This window comes from Protopterus annectens, chromosome 2.part1, assembly GCF_019279795.1.
Source record: "Protopterus annectens isolate FY-2018-M chromosome 2.part1, PAN1.0, whole genome shotgun sequence".
NCBI classification, from domain to species: Eukaryota; Metazoa; Chordata; order Ceratodontiformes; family Protopteridae; genus Protopterus; species Protopterus annectens.
Genome location: NC_056729.1, coordinates 604,123,529 through 604,143,253, shown reverse-complemented (window position 1 = coordinate 604,143,253; position 19,725 = coordinate 604,123,529). Strand labels below are relative to the sequence as shown.

The window sequence follows — 19,725 nt, the reverse complement described above, 5'->3', positions numbered from 1 at the left end:
TGGGAGCAGGAGAGAGGGTGTGAGGAGTCAAAGTGGATTCCAGGAAAACATCCAGGACTGGGGGAATGGCCAGGGGTCTGTGCTGTGGAAGATATAAGAATTCTCTGAGTTTCTTTTCAGACTGAGGGTAGTCCTGACATTCACATTGGGAATGCTCCGTTGAGGTATGAAGGGTTTCCCCAGAGGAAAAGTCCTCAGGTGGAGAGGCTGAAGGAATGGAATCCTCTGCATTAGAATCCTCATACGCAGAGAGGGGATGCATGTATTCATATTCAGATGCATCAGAGTCATCAGACTCCTGTTCAGACAAAACTACTGGGGACAGATCTCTTTTCCTTTTGGAAGGGGTAGCTTGGCTTCGCCTGATCAGCATGATAAGGTCTTCCACCATTTTAACCATTTGAGAGAGAGGCAAGGAAGCAGGTGCCTGAGATTGGGTCTTCAGTTTTTTGGGTGTGGTTCGTACCCTGGGCCTTAGAAACTCAGTAGTTTTCAAAAGAACAGCAAACGCGAAAGAAGTCTTCGGTTTGTGTCGAGAATCGGTAGTGTAAAGTACTTCCTTGCAAGCCGGTGCCTGCTTAGCTGCACCGGACCCATCCAAGGGAGAGACAACCACAGAATCATTAGTTGAAGAAGAGTTTTGCGGCATACCGAACTCCGAAAGGGTCTCAGTTGCGGCCTGCGAATCCACGGAAGTAGGCATCAGGGGCTGCAAAAGTGCCTCACCAAGGACTGGAGAACTGACAACTAGCTTTACGGAAGTGTTGTCAGTAGGCTTGGACCTGTGCGGCCTGTCTCTATCTTTATCCTTATGTTTTTTTTGGAAGATCTACTGTTGGATGGCTTACCAAAGCCATATCAGAATTCAAGGACTGTAAGCAAAAATGTCTAGCTACAATAAGGGCCTGACGACATACAGTTTTAGCGTTAAACAAAACACAAAAGAGACAGCGAGGGATGTCGTGATCTGGGCCTAAGCAAGTGACACAGTAACAATGAAAGTCTTGGTGTGGTATTTGCTTTCCACAGGTGAGACAATTGTTAACTTTTTTTGACATCAGTTAGTGCAAGAAAAAAGGATCCCCAATGGGGTACTTGGCTTTAGAAGACTTCAGCTTCAATTCGGAAGACAAAACTCAGGTAGCGGCTGACCGGCACTCGTGCGAACTGCTTCTGGTCCGGCCTCCTCGGCAAGAAAGACTGATGTAATGGCATCAGCTGCCTTACTTTATACTACTGATGACCTGACATCAGTCCTGAAGCGATAGAAACCAACTCAGAAAAGCTAAGCCTCTGGTATTCGGGCCAGCCGAGGGCTACCCTGGCATGGATAACCCAAATGTGATAACTGCAACAGTGAAACACAAAGAACATCAGCACTGACATCTAGGGAAAAAAAATTCAACCTATAAACCAGTTTTCTCTTCCTGTCCTAACTTACAGTTTTGGAGTGATTGACTGGCCCCAAAACGTGTTGGATAAATTAGATAGGAAAACAAGAAGGATGCTTCATGCTCACCAAATGATTTATAAAAATCAGTGCATACCACGATTATATATTCCCTGTTCTGAAGGAGGGAGAGGCCTCCCTGAAATTGATTATATGTATAGAACTTATAGATCTGCAATCGTGGGGCTCCACAAGTATCTGCTGACCTCACATGACCAAAATGTAGTGAAAGTTTTGAAACACGAGGAGAATAAATCTAAGATGACTTCTCTGATTAATTTAGCAGAAGCATATCAGCATCAAGCAGGAATGAAAATTAAAACAGAAGTGAATAAAAACCATGCAGCAACTGAATGTGCCAAAAACCAAAAGAAAGAATATAAGGTGTAGGACCAGATGAGAAAGCAAGAAATGTGAAAAAAGCAAGTATACAAAACTTCTGGAAGAACCTCATGTTGATCAGGAATGAACGCAGGAATGGTTAAGGAGAGGTGAATTCAAACCAAGAGATGAAAGGTTAGTATCGGCAGCCCAAGATAGTGAGCTACATACATGTTGGTTTACAAAGCCCAGTGAACATGTGGAAGAAACAGACAAATGTAGGTTTTGTTAAACCGAACTGGAAACAGTTGCACACCTTGTTGCAGGTTGTGACATAGTAATGGTGGAAGGAATGTATATTTAAAGGCATAATAATGTGGCAAGATTGTTGCACTGTGGATTGTGCAAACATTATGATACTGAAGTGGCTGAAAACATTGGAAACATGAGCCACAAAGCATCATAGAAAATGATGAAGTTTGTATCACATGGGATCACCCATTACCAACTGTTCAAAAGATGGATGCTAGAAAACCAGATATAGTGGTTCAAGAAAAGACGACAAGAGTAGCATTCATCATTTAAATCACCACACCCAGTGACTACAGTGTCTTGTGTAGAGAGAGAGACACAAAGTCATAATATATCAGGATCTGCAGACAGAAACAAGAGCAATGTGGAAGAAAAATGCCCAGACAGTTCCAATAGTAGTATAAGCAATGGGTCTTATAAAAAAGAATCTACAATCGCATTTAGATATGTTACCAATACATGTAACTCCATACGAATTGCAGGAGGAGTCATTATTTGGCACACTGCAGGTGCTCCGAAGAGCATTTTTGGCTGACATCAAAGATTGAAATAAAACTAATTTAATGAATTTTAATCGTACTTTGACATAGAAATAGGGTCAATTCCCATCATAATATTAGAAACCTAAAAGACCTGGAGAAATTAAAAAAGGAAAAAACATATGCAGTACTTTTGTAACCCTTTAACATTGTAGGTACAACTAGCAAAAAATCCAAAGAATGACCACCACACAGTTTGTACTAAGCAAGATTTTGAGGACTATAATACAGAACTAGTAACCTTTAACTTGGTTTTATCTATTGAAACGTAGGGCATATAATATAAATATGTCTGTATACACTTTAAAAATAGCTCCCTCTGAATACAGGAAAGGCAGAGCCAAGCAGAAGATACTCTTTTGGGAGGTAGTTAGACCTGAAAATATCTCCCATCTCCACTAAGGACAGGAAGAAGGGTAGGAGTTCCTGGATAAACTAGGATGAATACCTGAAGAAAGATTCTTTACACAGTATATGTTGAATTTTGCAGCACAAAATCGAAAAGTTCAATCATCTCTAATCTGTATTAATACAGATGTTGGAGATCACAGTTGTGACCCCTGCGACCAACCATCTGACTTTGTCTATTCAAGGGTAGAGCACAACTGTATATATTTTCACAAGACTGAACACCAATGAATAGAGACTGTAAATAACGGAGTTCAAGCAAATAAAAGTAACAAAGACTTAATTCAAAAGTATTAATAAATTGCTAAAAACTGGATAAGTGCTTTTGGCTTTCACATACACAGACTTCATCAGACCTGGGGGGGGGTAAAGCAGCAATGTGATAGGAAGTGGGCTTAAGAGCAGTATATAACGGGAGGGTGCAGAGCAGCATGGTGGTGAGGGTGTCACTTGGTGGGGGCTGCAGTGTGGGACCTGTGGCCACAAACTTGATAATCCTGACTACACCCTTGCTTAGCATCTCTGCTACACACCACCTTCTGTCTCTCATTTATTACACTGTACTTCCAAACCCTTTTCTTTCTTATTCAATATATGCTGAAACACAGACTTCATATTGCAGTTACCTATTTTACACAAGAGGAAAATAACTTGATGTTGTAACTAGTTACTGTTACTAACCACAGTTAATAAATTGTATATTATAGTCCACAATCTGATAGTACTAGCACACATTTAACCAAGTTTACTATTAATACAGGCACTGCTTTGCAGTGTGAAAGAACAACTATTCTTAACCAGAGGTTTACAAATTTCTATAGAACCAATCTGCTGAAACTCCATTTTGCTGAGTCTGTCCTCTTTTCTCAGAAGTGGTGCCTTTCCAGGGGATGTTTATATTAGTTGGGGAGGGGATATGGCGCTTGTGTGTCAGGGTCAATGCAGAACCCAAGAATGTGCCATTTCTGCAGGGGGGGCAAACTTGATAAGCTGGACACCAAATTAAATTGCCCCCAACATTTAGGACCTAATCCATTTCTAATAAAACCCATCAAGAATGTAAAACAAATTTTAGAAAACAGTTATTTAAATTAGGCTGAATCAAAGAGGAATGCGAGGATCCAAAGACTGTCAAACAGTGCACAGTTTTTCCCTGTACATGCCCAGTACAGTGGAGAAATCAATTTATGAACAGCCACAAAAACATGGACGAAACACCACTTACCTTTCGGTGCTGCTCATAGTTCCTGATGAAGTCCCGTAGCTGTTCCTCTCGACTCTCCAGTGTGGCATACAGCTGCTGCATCTGGCTCACTAAGTCAGCCTTTTCAGCCTTTAAGCGCTTCCTGTCTGCCTTCATTGCTGAAAAGGAGATTGTAAGATGATTAATGTTGCCAATGCTCCTTAACAAGGCTAAATTAACAAGGCTCTAATTTGCTGTCTCATCAGCTCAGAAAACAAACAAAAATATTACTTTAATTAATTAAAATGGTAAACAAACTTCAACATGTAACTGAAGCAAATGTCAAGGTCAAAACTCGTTTTTTATACAGAGATCACCATCTTTCCTTGCACTACATAAAAACGAAGCACGACTTACGTGAGATCATCATCTTTCCTTGCACTACATAAAAATGAAGCACGACTTACGTACATCCCCACAGTTTCCTACCTGCACCAGCTACTGCAGCCTCTCTGTACGCTGTTTTGATTCTCTTTGAAACCTTTTTTATTTTGAAAATTGTCAGAGCATATGGAGTAGAGCATGGCTTACAAAAAACAAATTGTTACTGTATGTTACTATTAAGAGGTGGGCATGCAGCAACACAAATGACAGAATTATTCTGACACCCACAGCTAAGACAGCTCTTTTCAGCTAAAACAAGAAAATAACCACAAACATTTGGACAGGAGTTTTAAGTGAACAAAAATCAAAAGATGCAATTAAAAAAAAAAATCGTACTAAGTACTAATTCAGGACACTGTCATTCCAAGTCAATGGACAGACAGAGAGAGAGAGTATACACAAACAAGCATAAATGCATTGCAGCATTATAGTAACACTGACTGCACTGTGGGACGCAGCACAAAAAAAGACAATAAAATGTCTCCTCCTCACTGTGCCATTTTTGGCTAGCACAAAACAGAAAATCATGTTACCTATTTATAATGATACAAGGGCACTACTACTCCGCAGAACATCAAGGTATTATGGAAAGATGTGTTTGTTTTTTGACCACAGCTGCACTTTAAAAGAGCATTTTTCATCTGACATCTGTGATCAGTAGAAATGCACTCTCTGGCTATCTAGCAGAGTAGTGATGGAAAAAAATCAACAACAGAATCCTGAAAATGAAGACAGCAAATATGAGACCATGCAGCAACCGCATTCTAGGTAGGTTTAGGTAGAAATGAATATGGTTCTAAATGTTGATGCCAAACTCAATGGGTGTCCATTTCATTTCCAGTGCCCTGAATTAGTAATCAGCTTACAAACAATAGCACTACATGATGTGGAATAACCATTACAATTACAAAGTACTTCAGAAAATGGTTGTGAGGGTGGGTGGAGATGTACTATGAGCTTACTTTGGTAATGCAACAAGCAACTTTTAAGAGGCTCTCAAAGAACTCTGTATCTCAGAATATATTACAAACTCTGTATCTCAGAATATATTACAATCGGTGAAAATGGAAACTTAGCACATTAATCTATTAATGTGACATAATTTTCCATGCACAAGTTCTAAAGTATTATGCTCTGACTCAAAAGCAGTCAACTGCCATAGTCAACAAAAGCAGATACATATAGGTTCATAGGTAGACAAACGGCTATTAGCCCTAGGGCCTATACAAGCCAAGCCAAAAAGGTACCCTGGCTTTCGCCACCCAAGAAAATTATTTTCCTGTGCCCCTGTCAAGCAGAATCACAGAAGTGATCCCCGGGGTGAATTTCCTATTACCCATCCAATCATCAAGATTTTTCTTGAAGAGTGCTAATGAGGAGCTCTGTTTGACATAGATAGGTAGTCTGTTCCAGAGTATGGGAAGTCTCTGGGACAGGAATCTATCCCTCCAGCATGGTCTGTTTATTGTAGTGACAAGGTTTAGGTCCCTAGAGCATGTAGCTCAGAGGGATTGGGATTTCTTTAAGTGGAGCATGTCCAACAGCTCTGGGTTTGACATAGCTTTGTATGTTAGGCAGAGATTGCCTCTGAGTAGGCGATATGCGACGGAGTAAAGCTGGAGTTTTCTGAGACGGTCTGCGCAAGGCATCTGTTTGAGGCCAGTAACCCTCTTTGTGAGGTATTTTTGTGGTTTTCCAGTTGTTGTAGATGTCTTGTGAGGTACATACCAAAAGGGATGTTGTACTCTATAATGGGTCTAATGAGTGATGAGTAGAGGGGAACAATGACCGCTTTTTTTCTGGATGAGAAACCTTTTGTGATGAGGTGTGCCACGTAGAAGGATTTCCTGACCACTGTGGCGATGTGATTATCAAAGGAGAGACTACTGTCCACCTGTGTTCCAAGGTCTCATCACACTTTCGGTGTTAAGTAGACTACAGACTATGTGGTAGTTCATGGGTACAGAGTTTTTACCAAAGGGGATGACAATGCACTTTTTGGCATTGAACCTGAGACCATGGCTTTGACACCAGACATCTATCTCAGTGAGGCCCTTTTGTAGGATGTCCACATCATTAGGAGTTTTGATTATGGCTCCTAGTTTGCAGTCATATGTGAATTTAGTTAGCCAAAGACCTTCTGTGTCAGCCTGTACTTCAAAGAAGTAGATACCAAATAGGAGTGGACCCAGGACTGAACCCTGTGGTACTCCACTTGTCACTGGTCTGAAGTCTGATTTGGAGTCTGCTACTTTCGCAGTGTGGGTTCTGTCAGTAAGCCAGTTGGCAACCCATCTTGTGATATTGGGATTTATACCTAGTTTAGTGAATTTATCTATAATTCCAGAGTGGGGATGGTGTTGAACACCTTGGCGAGATCTAGATAGGCTGTGTGAAGCACCTTACCCTCATCTATGGCTTTGGTGACTACTTCAAAGAAGTCTATCAGGTTTACGAGACATGATCTGCCTTTTACAAACCTGAACTGTGTGGGGTCCAGAGTTTGGAGAGCTCCAATGTCTTTGTTTATGAGTTCCATAATGATATGTTCCATGGTCTTGCAGACCAGGCTCGTCAGGCTAATGGGCGGTAGTTCCCGGGGTCTGTTGTGCCCCCCCCTTTGTGGAGTGGGATAACAGTCACGGTGTGCCATTCAATGGACACAAAGCCTGAGGTGAGGCTATGACTAAACATGGTACTTAGGTGGGGTGCCAGTTCATTTTGTAGTTTGTGTAGAAGGCAGCCTGGGATGTTGTCAGGTCCCATGGATGCTGTGTTCTTGGCTTTGGAGAGTGAGGTTTTTACCTGTGCAGCCGTGATTACAGGAACTTTGCATTCTTCCGGTATAAAGATCGGCCATTCAGGGGGTGAGAGGAGGGTAAAGTTAGCACTGAACCTATCTGCCAGGATGTTGGCAATATCAGTTGGTTCTGTATATTTAGTGTCATTGTGCTGTAACTCAGAGCAGATCCGAGTGTTGCCATTGAGATTCTTGACATAGCTATAGAATGCTTTGTGGTTGTCTTTAGAATCAGTGGCAATTTTGTTTTCATAATTAGCTTTGGAGGATTTTATGAGGGATCTCAGCTTCTTACTGAGGCTGACCAGGGAGTTCCTCCAATCGTGGGATTTTACTCTTTTTTGCAACAGTTTCTTTCTTCTGTTGTAGAGTTTGTTTATGGCAGAAGACCACCAGATTGGCTTCCTATTTTTGGAGGATAGCATCTTGGTACTGTTAGGGATAGCACAATCCATGCACTCGTGTAAGTGCTTATAAAGTGCATTTGTGATTTGTGTAGGATTCAGCAGTCGTACCTCTATTGTCCATCTGCATGGGTGTCATGAAGTTTACCACTTCTGTCTTAAGAAGCATGAAGTTGGCTTTGGAGAACTTTTTTACGGTTGTTTTCCTAATGGGGGGTAGGAGTGGGATGTGGATGTCTAGGGTGATTAGCTTGTGGTCGGATCTGACCAATGAGGAGCTGACCTCAGACATCAGAACAGAAAAAAAAATGCTACCTGGATTCCAATATAATGGCACATTTATTTCCCTGACAGTCAAATAATAGAAAAAGGGCCTCGTTCAAACAGTTTGGAATTCATCCTGAGTAAACCTTCTCACTCACTTTCCATACAGGTAAATTAAAAGAAATCCATCACATGTTTCACAGCATGAAGAGTGTCTATGTTTCCTTGGACTGAGACTTACAAAGCACTTGGAATGGAAGTCACTTCTTTGAGTTTGAATATGGAACTACTCCTTTTTAGTTAAATACAACATTGGATCACATCACAGTGAGCAAATATGTAGCACCACTGCCCAACACTAGAGGGGGTTAACAATTACCCCAACTAGCAGTGCGATGACCACCTATTAAGTGTCTTCAGTGTTACCCTGCTTGTACACAAACAGCAGACATTCCTCAAATACTTTGGCTAGTAAACTTAAAGGCCAAAAAGAAAAAGAAATACAGTCTACTCTCATGTCAGAAAGATATGCTGAACTACAAAACTGACAAGACCCAAACCAATAAAGGAAGGGACGAGAAAGAGACTCATCCACTTAAATGTATTTATGTGTGTGTAGGTTGCATTTTAGTTTTCTCTGCATTTACAGTGCACTGTTCCCCATATCTTGGAATTCACTCCACCAACCAGAGATATTTTAATTTTACAGGACAAAGCAGTGTGCCATATACATTTTTAATCAGTGTAGTCATGCACTGAAGTATTTTGGCAAGAAGATGTATGTATCAGTATGTTAAACATGAAATTCTCCTGTGCCTTAGTTAACATTTATTGTATTTGTTTAAACTAACTGCACATGCAGTTATTTACAGAAATTATTTAAGCCTCCAAGACTAGGAGTGGTGTTATGTCCACAAACTGAGCAGTCTTGTTGCTTGTTATTATACTTAGCAGCATTTCCATAAGATCATAAAGTTACAGTGGCTATTTTCCTTCTATTCAACTAATGGAGGTAATGCTGACCATGGTAAAGGTCCTAATGTGGAGAACTGTGTATTTATGTCTACATATAAGTGTAAGCTCTGTCCTTCCTGCAACATAAATCCATTTTTATCCTTTGTGACGATAGGAGGTACTGCCAACTATGCCAGGGAGAAGTAGGGTAGTGGATGTAAGACTTGTGCCAGCAGAGCTACGTAGAATTTTGTAAATAATTGTATGCCATTTGAATATCAATCTGATTTGTACAGATGCTTCTGCTGAAAATGTATTTGTGAGCTCTGCTTGTGTTAATTCTGCTAAACTGTATCAACACTGCACCCTCATAAAATGAAGAGAACCGTGCATTTTTATGGTATTTGAATTAAATGTATGTGTTTTATTAGAGGACATGGCACAGCAATGGTTAACCAGATGGCTTATTTTAAGAAAAATAAGAGAAATGTAAATTAATTGTTAAGTAACTGAATGGCAACCCCACAGTGTTGAGAAGGACCAGAACCGATGGTTCTGGGACAAAGCCTTTGTTCATTAGCTCAATGAAAAGAGGGGAGGCCTCCAGGCACTGCCATAAAAGCTCTAAATGCATATTGTAACAGTCTGCTAAAGTCCTGGCTCAAACTTCAAAAGGATATATTGTGGGAACCTAGAGTAAGGTGACCAGCTGGAGTCATTCTGCAAGTTATCTTGGATATTGTATTTTACAGGGAGTAATCTCAGAACATAAAGTATTCTGTTTGGAAACCTGACTAGAAAGACTGCTCAGGTATTTCATCTTTGGGAGACTGACTGGAAAGACTGCTCATGTATTTCATCTTGCCTTGCCCAAGTAAGTTATTAGGGAACAGTAAAATTCTCTTAGATTCAGTCAGGAATATAGTGACGGTTAGTTTATAGATTGTTTTCAATATTTTTTGTGATTTGAACTCTTTGGTTTTCTGTGAATATATATTCAGTATTTTCATGTTATTTTATTATTTATTATTAAACATATTTAAACTTTTCATTCTGGCTAGTCCTTTTTAGAAAGTATTAACCTTTGAGAGTACTTATATTTATTTGGTGACACTGTGTGGGCCACTCCAGAAGGCCTAGCCTTCTTGGTGAACTACTACCATTTGTATTAACATTAACATTGCAAAGTACAATTGGATACCATTTTAAAAGCCTTATAGTAACTGACTTGTGACAGTGATAACTACCTTATAGTCTGGGCAAAGTTGGTAGACTTGGTAACGTGTGTGTGTGTGTGTGTGTGTGAAAATTAAAAATTAAAGAGTATGTGTGTCAGCTACATGGGGCAGGGACATGAAGCACTGGGTTTACAGAGAGGGTGCTGGAGGACTTAGCTTGGACAATCAGCTGAGGACCTAACCCTACAGCTGTATCAGTGAGGAGTCTTACTGGGGATCTGGAGGGAGTCAGACATAGAGGCATCCAGACCCCAGGCTGTGTGTGTTCCCTGTGTGCTCTTAAGGGAAATTATACTTGATGCAGGGATGTCTGCATCTGAAAATACTAAGCGTATCCATTTGCATTCCAAGTGCACATCCCTCTCCAGTGTCAGTGATGAGGATTCAGGCTCTATGACTACTGGCCTACCATGGGGATAACACATAGTGGTGCCTATCACATATTGGTAGCAGTGGTGGGTGCCACATCCTTCTCTCTACCTAGCCGGCTTAGCCATCGGCTGTCCATCACCACCACTCTGGTTTCTGCATGAGCACACCACAGATCACCCCAACTGCTCCTTACCAGGCTACTCCTGACACATCCCTACCACTGGGGTGGCCCTAAGTACTTGGGGAAGTCAACCTTAGTGCCCAGAGAGTGAGAAATCTGGTCAGGAGATTCAACAGAAGCACCGGGAATTATTGTGAACATGGAGCAGGTCAGAATCTCTAGGTTGGGGAGAAGCAGCTCTTCACAAAGTCTGCCCACTCCTGCAGGTTAGCCACCTTCAAGGCTCCTGAACTCCACTAGAGGTCACCCAAGAAGCAGTTTTTCCCTGTACCTTCTCCCCAGGTTGGGATACCTGGCCACCAACCACTTCAGCTTGCCCCCTCTCTCATTTAGTGATCCAAGACCGTTCTCAAACTCAGGACACCCCCAACCCCCAATACTGACAGGTGCCCTGTATCTGCGCCATGAAGCCACTTCCCTCAGCATAAATATGTACACAAAGGCGTGTCTTGCACATCTGTATCAATATACTTGCATTGGAGTGTGTACAGGATACTATAGTATGTGCATCAAGAAACTCCCAGAGCACAACTACAGCTACTGCTTCATGGAGTATAAAGGTGGTAACAATGTATGGGTTTACCATCAAAATCTCAAATGCAATTATGTGAACTCTGATTGCCAAAAGGCAGTTTTCAAAGTTATCATAATGGCTATTCAAAATATGTCAAACATACGACAGCGAATGCTAGTGTGCATTCACTGTTGTGAGACTGACATTTTGACTGGAGATCGTACTACAGTGGGGATTGGGAACTTTCCCTTTTCCTCACTGTAGTGCGATCTCAGAGTTGTAATATATAATTAGCAGGGGGTGCAAAACGTGTAGACAGTCACTGAAAGTCATGCTGCATTGCAGAAATGTCGACACTGAACAGTCTGCATTTTGAATGTGTCATAAATGTGACTGTCGGAAGTTGTCATTTATATTTTATTTCGCTTATGTAATCACTTGTTGAAACATTGTCAACATTTTGATGGTAAATCCAATGTATGTCTTTCACATGTATAACCATGTTGTCCAAGGACCATCAGTAACGCTGTCCTGACTGAAGCATAGGCTGTTATTCCATTGACCCCCATATGCCCAATGTCTTAGTGCAACACATGGCTTTGTGCATTATGCCTCCCATCCCTGTTTCCATCAGCATGCCATACCTGGATAGGTTGCCTTACCTCTATGCTTGGGTACCAAACACCTTGAACACTTCATCTTTGCATATCACAAAGACTGTCCATGCTGTGCACATACTTTTGCCCACACATATTATGCACAGCAGCAGAGAAAACTCAGGTAGCCATGCTGCAAACCCTGTGCAGCCCAACTCTCTACATCTGTCAATCAGCAGTACAGACAGTGTTATTCATTTACTGATACAAGCACAATACTTACCTGAGCTCAATATAATGGAGATGTTCTTCTGAGGCATGATGAATAGGTATCGACAGGCAGACAGTTCTGTTTTTGAATCACATGCCAGTCAATAACCTACAGGACACTGTCTCTGTATTACTTCTCATTCAAAGGCCATCAATCAATCTGGCTGAATATCCCACATTACTTCATGGATATTTCTAAATGCATACAGGAAAACCAGTTTGCCTTGTACCTGTGTCTAGACTGACAAGTGTGGGTCAGATCACTTTTCCAGTTTACAGGCTTAATTCAATAAAAGTATTGGCAGAAACTTGAATGTTAGTATACATTCTTTGCAAGAGGTATTAAACAGATTAGGACTAATGAAACTCACATATACACAGCAGTTAGTGCATATCTAGCAGTACTGAAGAAAAAAGATAGGTGCCTCCTAGGCTGCCAGACAGCAACTGTTGCATTCAAATGTTAGCATCACCTGTACACTAGTATGACCTTCTTATATCTCAGATATAAAGCTCCTAAACTGCACAGGCCCTACAGTTTATAACAATGAAGTCACAGCTCTGATCTATCCAGAATTAGGTTGATTTGCTCTCTTCATAAAAAAAAAATTCCGAAGTCCCACCTATCCTAATTAGAACCCTTCATTATTTCACCTTATCTGGCACACAATCCTTTAATCAGGCCAAAGTTCCACTGTGAGATGATTCTAGATGTATCTGGAATCGTTGCTGATAATTACCTTAGAAAGATTTTAGCACTGTTTCATTACCTTAAATCAACCCATAGTAGCAACACCTAGACTCCTAACTTCTGCTGCTGAGTGACTTCTACAGTCAGGTGAGAGATACCCAAGGTTTTAGCACAAGGCATTTCAGGCCAGGTATCCAGCAAACAAAGACACATTTCAATTGTCAGTCTAATTTCAAAAACAAAATTCTACATAACTTCTTAAGTTCATTATCAGAGTAAAGGTTTGCCATTGGCAGTGAAGTGCTCATGATAATGAAACTTGACACTAACTAAAACACACACCTGAGTCTAAACTGTTGATACCTCATGGTTCTTTTAAGAGCTTAAGGATTGCATTCCACATAAGACCTCACTTCTCAGTAGTGGAAGTCAACCCTTTCAACCACAAGTTGGTTTTGCTGAAGCATATGTGCCACTACCTGGTGCATAAGAAGGACAGAGAGTTGCTATAAAGTACACCATACTCAATACAAATGTTTCCATTCAGCCATAGCTAGACCACTTACACAGTAACTCTACAAGCAACAAGCACAGGTACTGGCAGTGTTATTCAGCTACATGGTGACTTATCAAGTCTCAACCACTCGTAAACCATTACATTGCAACCAAGCACCCCAAAACATATCTCAGCACAAACCTAAATGCTGAAACTGTTCAGGTTTGCACTAGTAACTTGATTTCACCATGTGTAAGAGTAAGTGAAAGAACAGTAAAGCGCAGTCTACAAATGAAACTAAATCAATATAACCTGTCTTTAATCTCTTGCATCTCCTACATGGAGAGCTATGCTCCACCCCCCCACAACTATTTAACTTGACAGTCACACATCTTTGGAATAAAAGCAGTATTATAAAACTGCAAAATGTTTATTCTAGTATAGATTTCAATCATGTGGAATAATATGAGTTAGTGATAAAACAGAATTTTGCAGAAAGGGAATTGACTGACTGCTTTGCAACACCTTGGCAGTCAAAAACATTGCATGCTTCTACGGTACTACGATATACATATCACATTGGTGTGACATATTCATATCCCAGTGTACTTTGCATGACACAGTGTTTATACTGTAATCATCTCGTGCACAAACTGATGCAGTCTAACTGCATTGTAAGAGTAAGACGTCACTCGCTGTTGCATGTGCCTCCCACTATTTAATTACTGTTAAGTACCTCTCAAGTGACTGATAACAGAATGAAGATGAAACGAAAGCATCATTTATAATAGGCACTAGGAACCAGACTCCAGCATTAGATTGTAACGAGCTAATGTTTTACAATATTCAAATGTTTCCAGTAACGGAAATGATTACAGTAACACACCGACAATAACTGACAGTTAGTCTTCCCCCAACAAATAAGTAAACATAAATTAGATGGTTTATATGATCAGTTAGTTGTGTTTCATAAACCCTAAATTCCAAGTTGCTTTGTAAAATAAAAAAATGCTACGTACTTGTATCACCAGTCTGTCACTCAAATATGTGAACCAAAGAACAAACAGCAAAGTTGAACATTTAAAATGTAAACAGCTTAATAGTGATATAGCATCTGTGACTCATAAATACCAGGCAAAACAATAATGATATTGGCACATAACTAAGTAATGAAAAAGCTATTCATCAATACCACTTAATACAATTGCTGCTTTACACCTCAGATGCAATGATGGCTGGTTTGAAGCACGCTGCAGATAAGAGCAGGACTGTACTTAAACAGTCCCTCAATGAACCTGAGCATGAAATACAGCAGCTGTAATTTCCTTTCAGATCTTCAAATACTGCCGGTACATGTTACAGTCCCTAAGCATTTTCCGTCACTTAATAACAGACATAAACAAATGCTATTCCCAGTTTCCAGCTGCACTGATCAACAATTCATTTCCACTGACTGATCCTAATGGGCTATAATGACTGCCAACATTCTCCTGTAGGACTAAAGTGGTAATTAAGCAATCCAAGACAATACAGAAAAGAAAACAGCCATAACAATCCCATATACAAAGTGTATTCTGGAGAAACAGAAATTCTGTCCAGGAAAACCAGTGCTTAAAGAACAATTCCATCCACCCATTCACACTACCTCATCCAATAGTATTTTTTTCAACAAAATAGTTTTATTTAGGTAACTATCTATAGAACTAATTACCTCTTAATTAACACTTTTCACACAGTAGGCAGTAACAGTCAGCTAATAACTAAGTTTTTTTTTTTTTTCAAATTAAAGCTCATTTTATTTTACATAGCAATTTGTCTTCTCCTGCACAATGTATGGATCATTAGTCCAGACTAAATAGTACAAAGCTGATGAAAGCCTGCTAGGTTTGTCACAGGACCTGATAGTTACAGCTGACAGAGTCGTTTGGGCTGGGAACAGAGAAGCAGTGTCACACCTTACCAATACTGTGAGGAATGCTGGGGTACGATACTACAAAATAATAACCAGGAGACATAACAAAAGCCTGTAAATTAGATACTTTATCTGCAAGATGGCTTAAATGTACCATGAAATGCATTTTAATAGCCTATAGTTAATTAAATTTAATTTATCTGTTAACTGGCTAAATGAACTGGCCTAGCCAACAAACACTATAGTGAACAATCAGAAAATAAACCACAAAACAGCTTCCAAAGACAATATATGAAGTTATAAAAGCCAACGATCCGCAGAATTGCCACTGAAGAGAAAAAGGCACCTGAATTATGATGTGCAGACCTTGTTTTAATACAAGGATATGAACTGCAAGGAGAAAGCAGAGAAGACTAAAAAAGAAAACCATACCGGTATGGCAGGCCTTATCAGTCCACTCTGGGGAGGTATGAAACATTCTAAAACAACACTAACTACCATGAGTAACACAAAAGGCTTAGTAATGAATCGTGTATCGCCGATTAGACAGATGTCATACAAAAAATGCAAGATTAAATTAACAAGTGTTGGGTAGATTTTATCAAGTGCAGCAGAAATGGAAACAAATTAGCTGCAGTCAAGCCAATCTACACATTCCTACACTCCGATATGAGAGAAAAAAAGAAAGTAGCTGGCTATCACTAGCCTCTTACATCTTGTTTCTATGACTTAAAATGCTGAAAGATGATGGCCGAGTTCTTGCAGCAACTTCAAACCATGGTAGCAGGGATGCCACATGTACTGATACAAAAACTGCCCATTACCTGACAGCGGTCTTAAGGTTGCAAAGGCTCTACAGATAGTTCCAGTTAAAGAATGCATTTTTGTAAAACAAATTATACAAGGGGTGCTGAAATGTTTTAAACCCAACCAAATTTCTAAATTCTGAGCATTATTTTGCCTCTGTGGCTGAAAAAAGTGTTATTTCATCTTGTAAAGTACCAATCCTGCAGAATCATAATGCTATGTTTTGACATTGTTTCAGATCATTGATTGAACCATATCAATGCAAAGTGTGGAACTCAGACCCGTCATGAAGTTTCTATTCCTGCAGAAGAAAACTCCAAAGTAAATCCATGAATGTATGATGCAAACATTGAGTGGCAAGTGCCCTTCTTACTCAACTGTGAAGAAGTGGTGTGCAAACTTTCAGTGTGGAGATTCGAGGCTGAAGATGCAGTAAGGTCTGGGAGGCCTCAAACAGTATCAACTCCTGAAATTCTTCACCATGTCCATGACCTGATTTTGGCAGATCGGCGAATATCAGCTAAAACAATTGTTGAGACACTACAGATATCCAGGGAATGTGTTGAGTTCATAATTCATAGGATCATGGGAGATTACTAGGCTATCAACCCAGAGGTCATTTTAAGCCTAGCTGTTTCAATCCAATGTAATACCATGGAAGTAGCAGTCAATATCCACGATTGCATTTAGTGATGACTGCCTATGCCCAGGAGGTTTGTGGGCACTATCTCTGATAAGAATTTATGGTGCCCCATCCACTCATCCAGAGTCCTCTTGAACGGTGTCATAGAGGTGCTCTGTTTCACATGAATTGGAAGCCTGTTCCAAAGATGTGGCAGTTGCTGGAAGATAAATCATTCCCTCCAGCAAGTCCATATTTTAGCCCCTGGAATGGGCAGCCCTAGACCCATATTATTTATGGATATGCAGTAAGTTCATTAGGTTTGGGTCTTGGGTTACTCTGTAGGCCAGGCATAAGTCTCCCCTAAGAAATCTATCAGATATGGACTATAATGACAGGGACTTTAGTTGGTCCATTTAAGGCACATGTTACAGGCCCTTGATCTTCTTTGTTAGAAACCTCTGAGGTCCCTCTAATTGCTGCAGGTGCTTAATATGGTACATACTGAATGGGGCATTATTCTCAATTATGGGCTGGATAAGTGCTGAATATAGGGGGAGTTATAACCTCTTTTTCTCTCGAGACAATGCCTTTACTAATCAAGTGAGCTACGTGGAAAGCTTTCCTTACCATGGTAGACACATGATGGTCAAAGTTAAGGTTGCAGTCAACCTATGATCCCAGGTTCATTACCACTTCATGGGTACTTAGAGTACTGTTGTTGATTTGATAGTGTGAAGGGACATTGTTTGTGCCAAAGGGCATGACGATGCATTTCTTTGCATTCAGTTTGTGACCGTGACTAATACACAAGTTGTTGGTCTGTGTGAGACTCTCCTGGAGTATAATGACATAATTTGTGGATTCATTGATTGCACATAGTTTGCAGTCGTCTGCAAACTTGGTAATCCACAACCCTTTAGTTTTGACCTGAACTTCTGAGAAGTATATACCAAACAGTAGGGGGACAATTACAGACCCCTGTGGCACCCCGTTGGTAACAGGTCTGCTTGTTGATGTGGAGTCACCCACTTTGATAGTGTGTCTCTGGGTCTATATGACAGTATCGAATGGACTAAATAGCAAATGCTATTTAGTCGATCCGATACTGTCGAAATGGCAAAATAGCAAAGTCACGGAACATCGAATTTTTTCCCAGGGAAAAAATTCAGTGGGCCATCTTCGGGACGTTGCCATTTCTTCCACTATGGTGCAATCTCGGATTTGGTATATTTAAGTAGGGGGCACAGCCCCCCACATTGGGGGGGGGGCAAAGCCCTCCACTTAAATTTGTGTTTAATTTTTTTTTTTTTGTTACGGAGCAGCAACTTTTTTCCCTGGGAAAAATTTTGCTATTCTGTTTGTTTGATATTTGTGTGTGGGCACTATCTCTGATAAGAATTTATGGTGCCCCATCTACTCATCCAGAATCCTCTTGAACAGTATCATAGATATTATCAGAATGATGAAATAGCATTCGCTATTTTCATCGTACAATAACATAATATAGAAGCTGTGTGTCTAGTTTGTGAGCCTGTTGCAACCCATCTTACAACAAAGGGCTTTACATTCAGTTTGCTAGGTTTATTGGTAATGCCTGAATGTGGGATTATGTTGAAAGCCTTTGATAAGTTGAGGTATGCTTTGTGCACAGATTTGCTCTCATCAATGGCCTTGGTTACACTTTCAAAGAAATCCACCAGATTTAACAGGTAGGATCTGCCCGTCATGAAGCCGAATTGGGTAGGATCTGGGGTTTGGAGGTCACCTACATCTTTATTTATGAGGTTCATAATGATACATTCCATGGCCTTACAGATGAGGCTGGTCAGGCTTTGAATTGGAAGTGTTTGCTTTAAGAAATATTTTATGAGATAATTGACAGATTGGTAGTAATTAAGAAGCCGCTATATAAGAATGGTTATTTTGTATGTGTTTTATTCCATGAAGGTGTTTTTACCAAGGCGCTATAATAAAGGATTATATCAGTGGCTGTTTTCTTTGTTTGGAGTCCTACACATTGGTATCCTGTTGTATTCAGAAGGAGTGGAGAGGAGAGGTGTTGTTGAGAATAGTCAGGATTATGGGTCTGTAATACCCCAGGTCTGTTGCCAGGCCACCTTTGTGAAGGGGAATAACTGTAGCTGATATCCATTCCACAGGAAGAAAGCCTGCCATGAGCAGCTGGGCATGCAGAAGCTGTCACAGCCTGTTAGCCAAGTGGGTGCCCAAATGTATGAATGCTGATGAGAAAAGACATCGAGTGAACACTTCCAAGTTGATTTTCTGGCATTTTCTTTGAGATGGTGCCAACTTTTTGGAATGATTCGTTACTGTAAATGAAACATGGTTACACCACTATGATTCTGAGACAAAACAACAGTCCATGCAATGGCGGCACTCAGATTTACCAAGGCCAAAGAAGGTCAAGACCCAAAAGTCAAAAGGTCATGGCCACAGTATTTTGGAATCAGGAAGGTGTTGTAATGACTATCTTCCAAGGGGCCAAACAATTAAGCAAAATACTGTAACTTGATGTGCCGAATAAGGGAGTCATTGGAAGAAAAAAGGAGAGGGAAGCTGCTGAAAGGAGTTCTTTTTTTGCAAGACAATGCACCTTTTCACAGGGCTGGCAAAACAATGGATGTTTTAACAAAACTGGGGTTTGAGTGCAGATACCATCCACCCTACTCACCAGATCTTGCTCCATCTGACTATATCCTGTTTCCAAACCTTAAAAAGATTTTCAAAGGATGGCAATTTTCGAGTGACTCAGAGGTGATTGCAGCACTGGAGCAGTATTTCAGTGACCAGACTTCAGACTGTTTTAGGCAGGGTTACAGAAACTTCAGACACGATGTGCCAAGTGTGTTGAACTCCAGGGTGAATATGTTGAATAACTTGCAAGTTTCATGGCTCCACGTCATTCCTTTCTTGGTCAGACGTG

The 19,725-nt window shown here is 40.5% G+C and overlaps 1 protein-coding gene across 4 annotated transcripts in view; it reads right to left on the bottom strand.

The window, feature by feature from the left end:
* Positions 1-19,725, bottom strand: part of KAZN (kazrin, periplakin interacting protein) — a 2,853,667-nt gene that overhangs the window by 1,767,491 nt on the left and 1,066,451 nt on the right. For all 4 annotated transcript variants that reach the window (XM_044062363.1, XM_044062364.1, XM_044062365.1 and 1 more), the window contains exon 4: positions 4,256-4,392. In XM_044062363.1, coding sequence (XP_043918298.1) covers positions 4,256-4,392 — 137 coding nt within the window. The remainder of the gene's footprint in view (positions 1-4,255; positions 4,393-19,725) is intronic.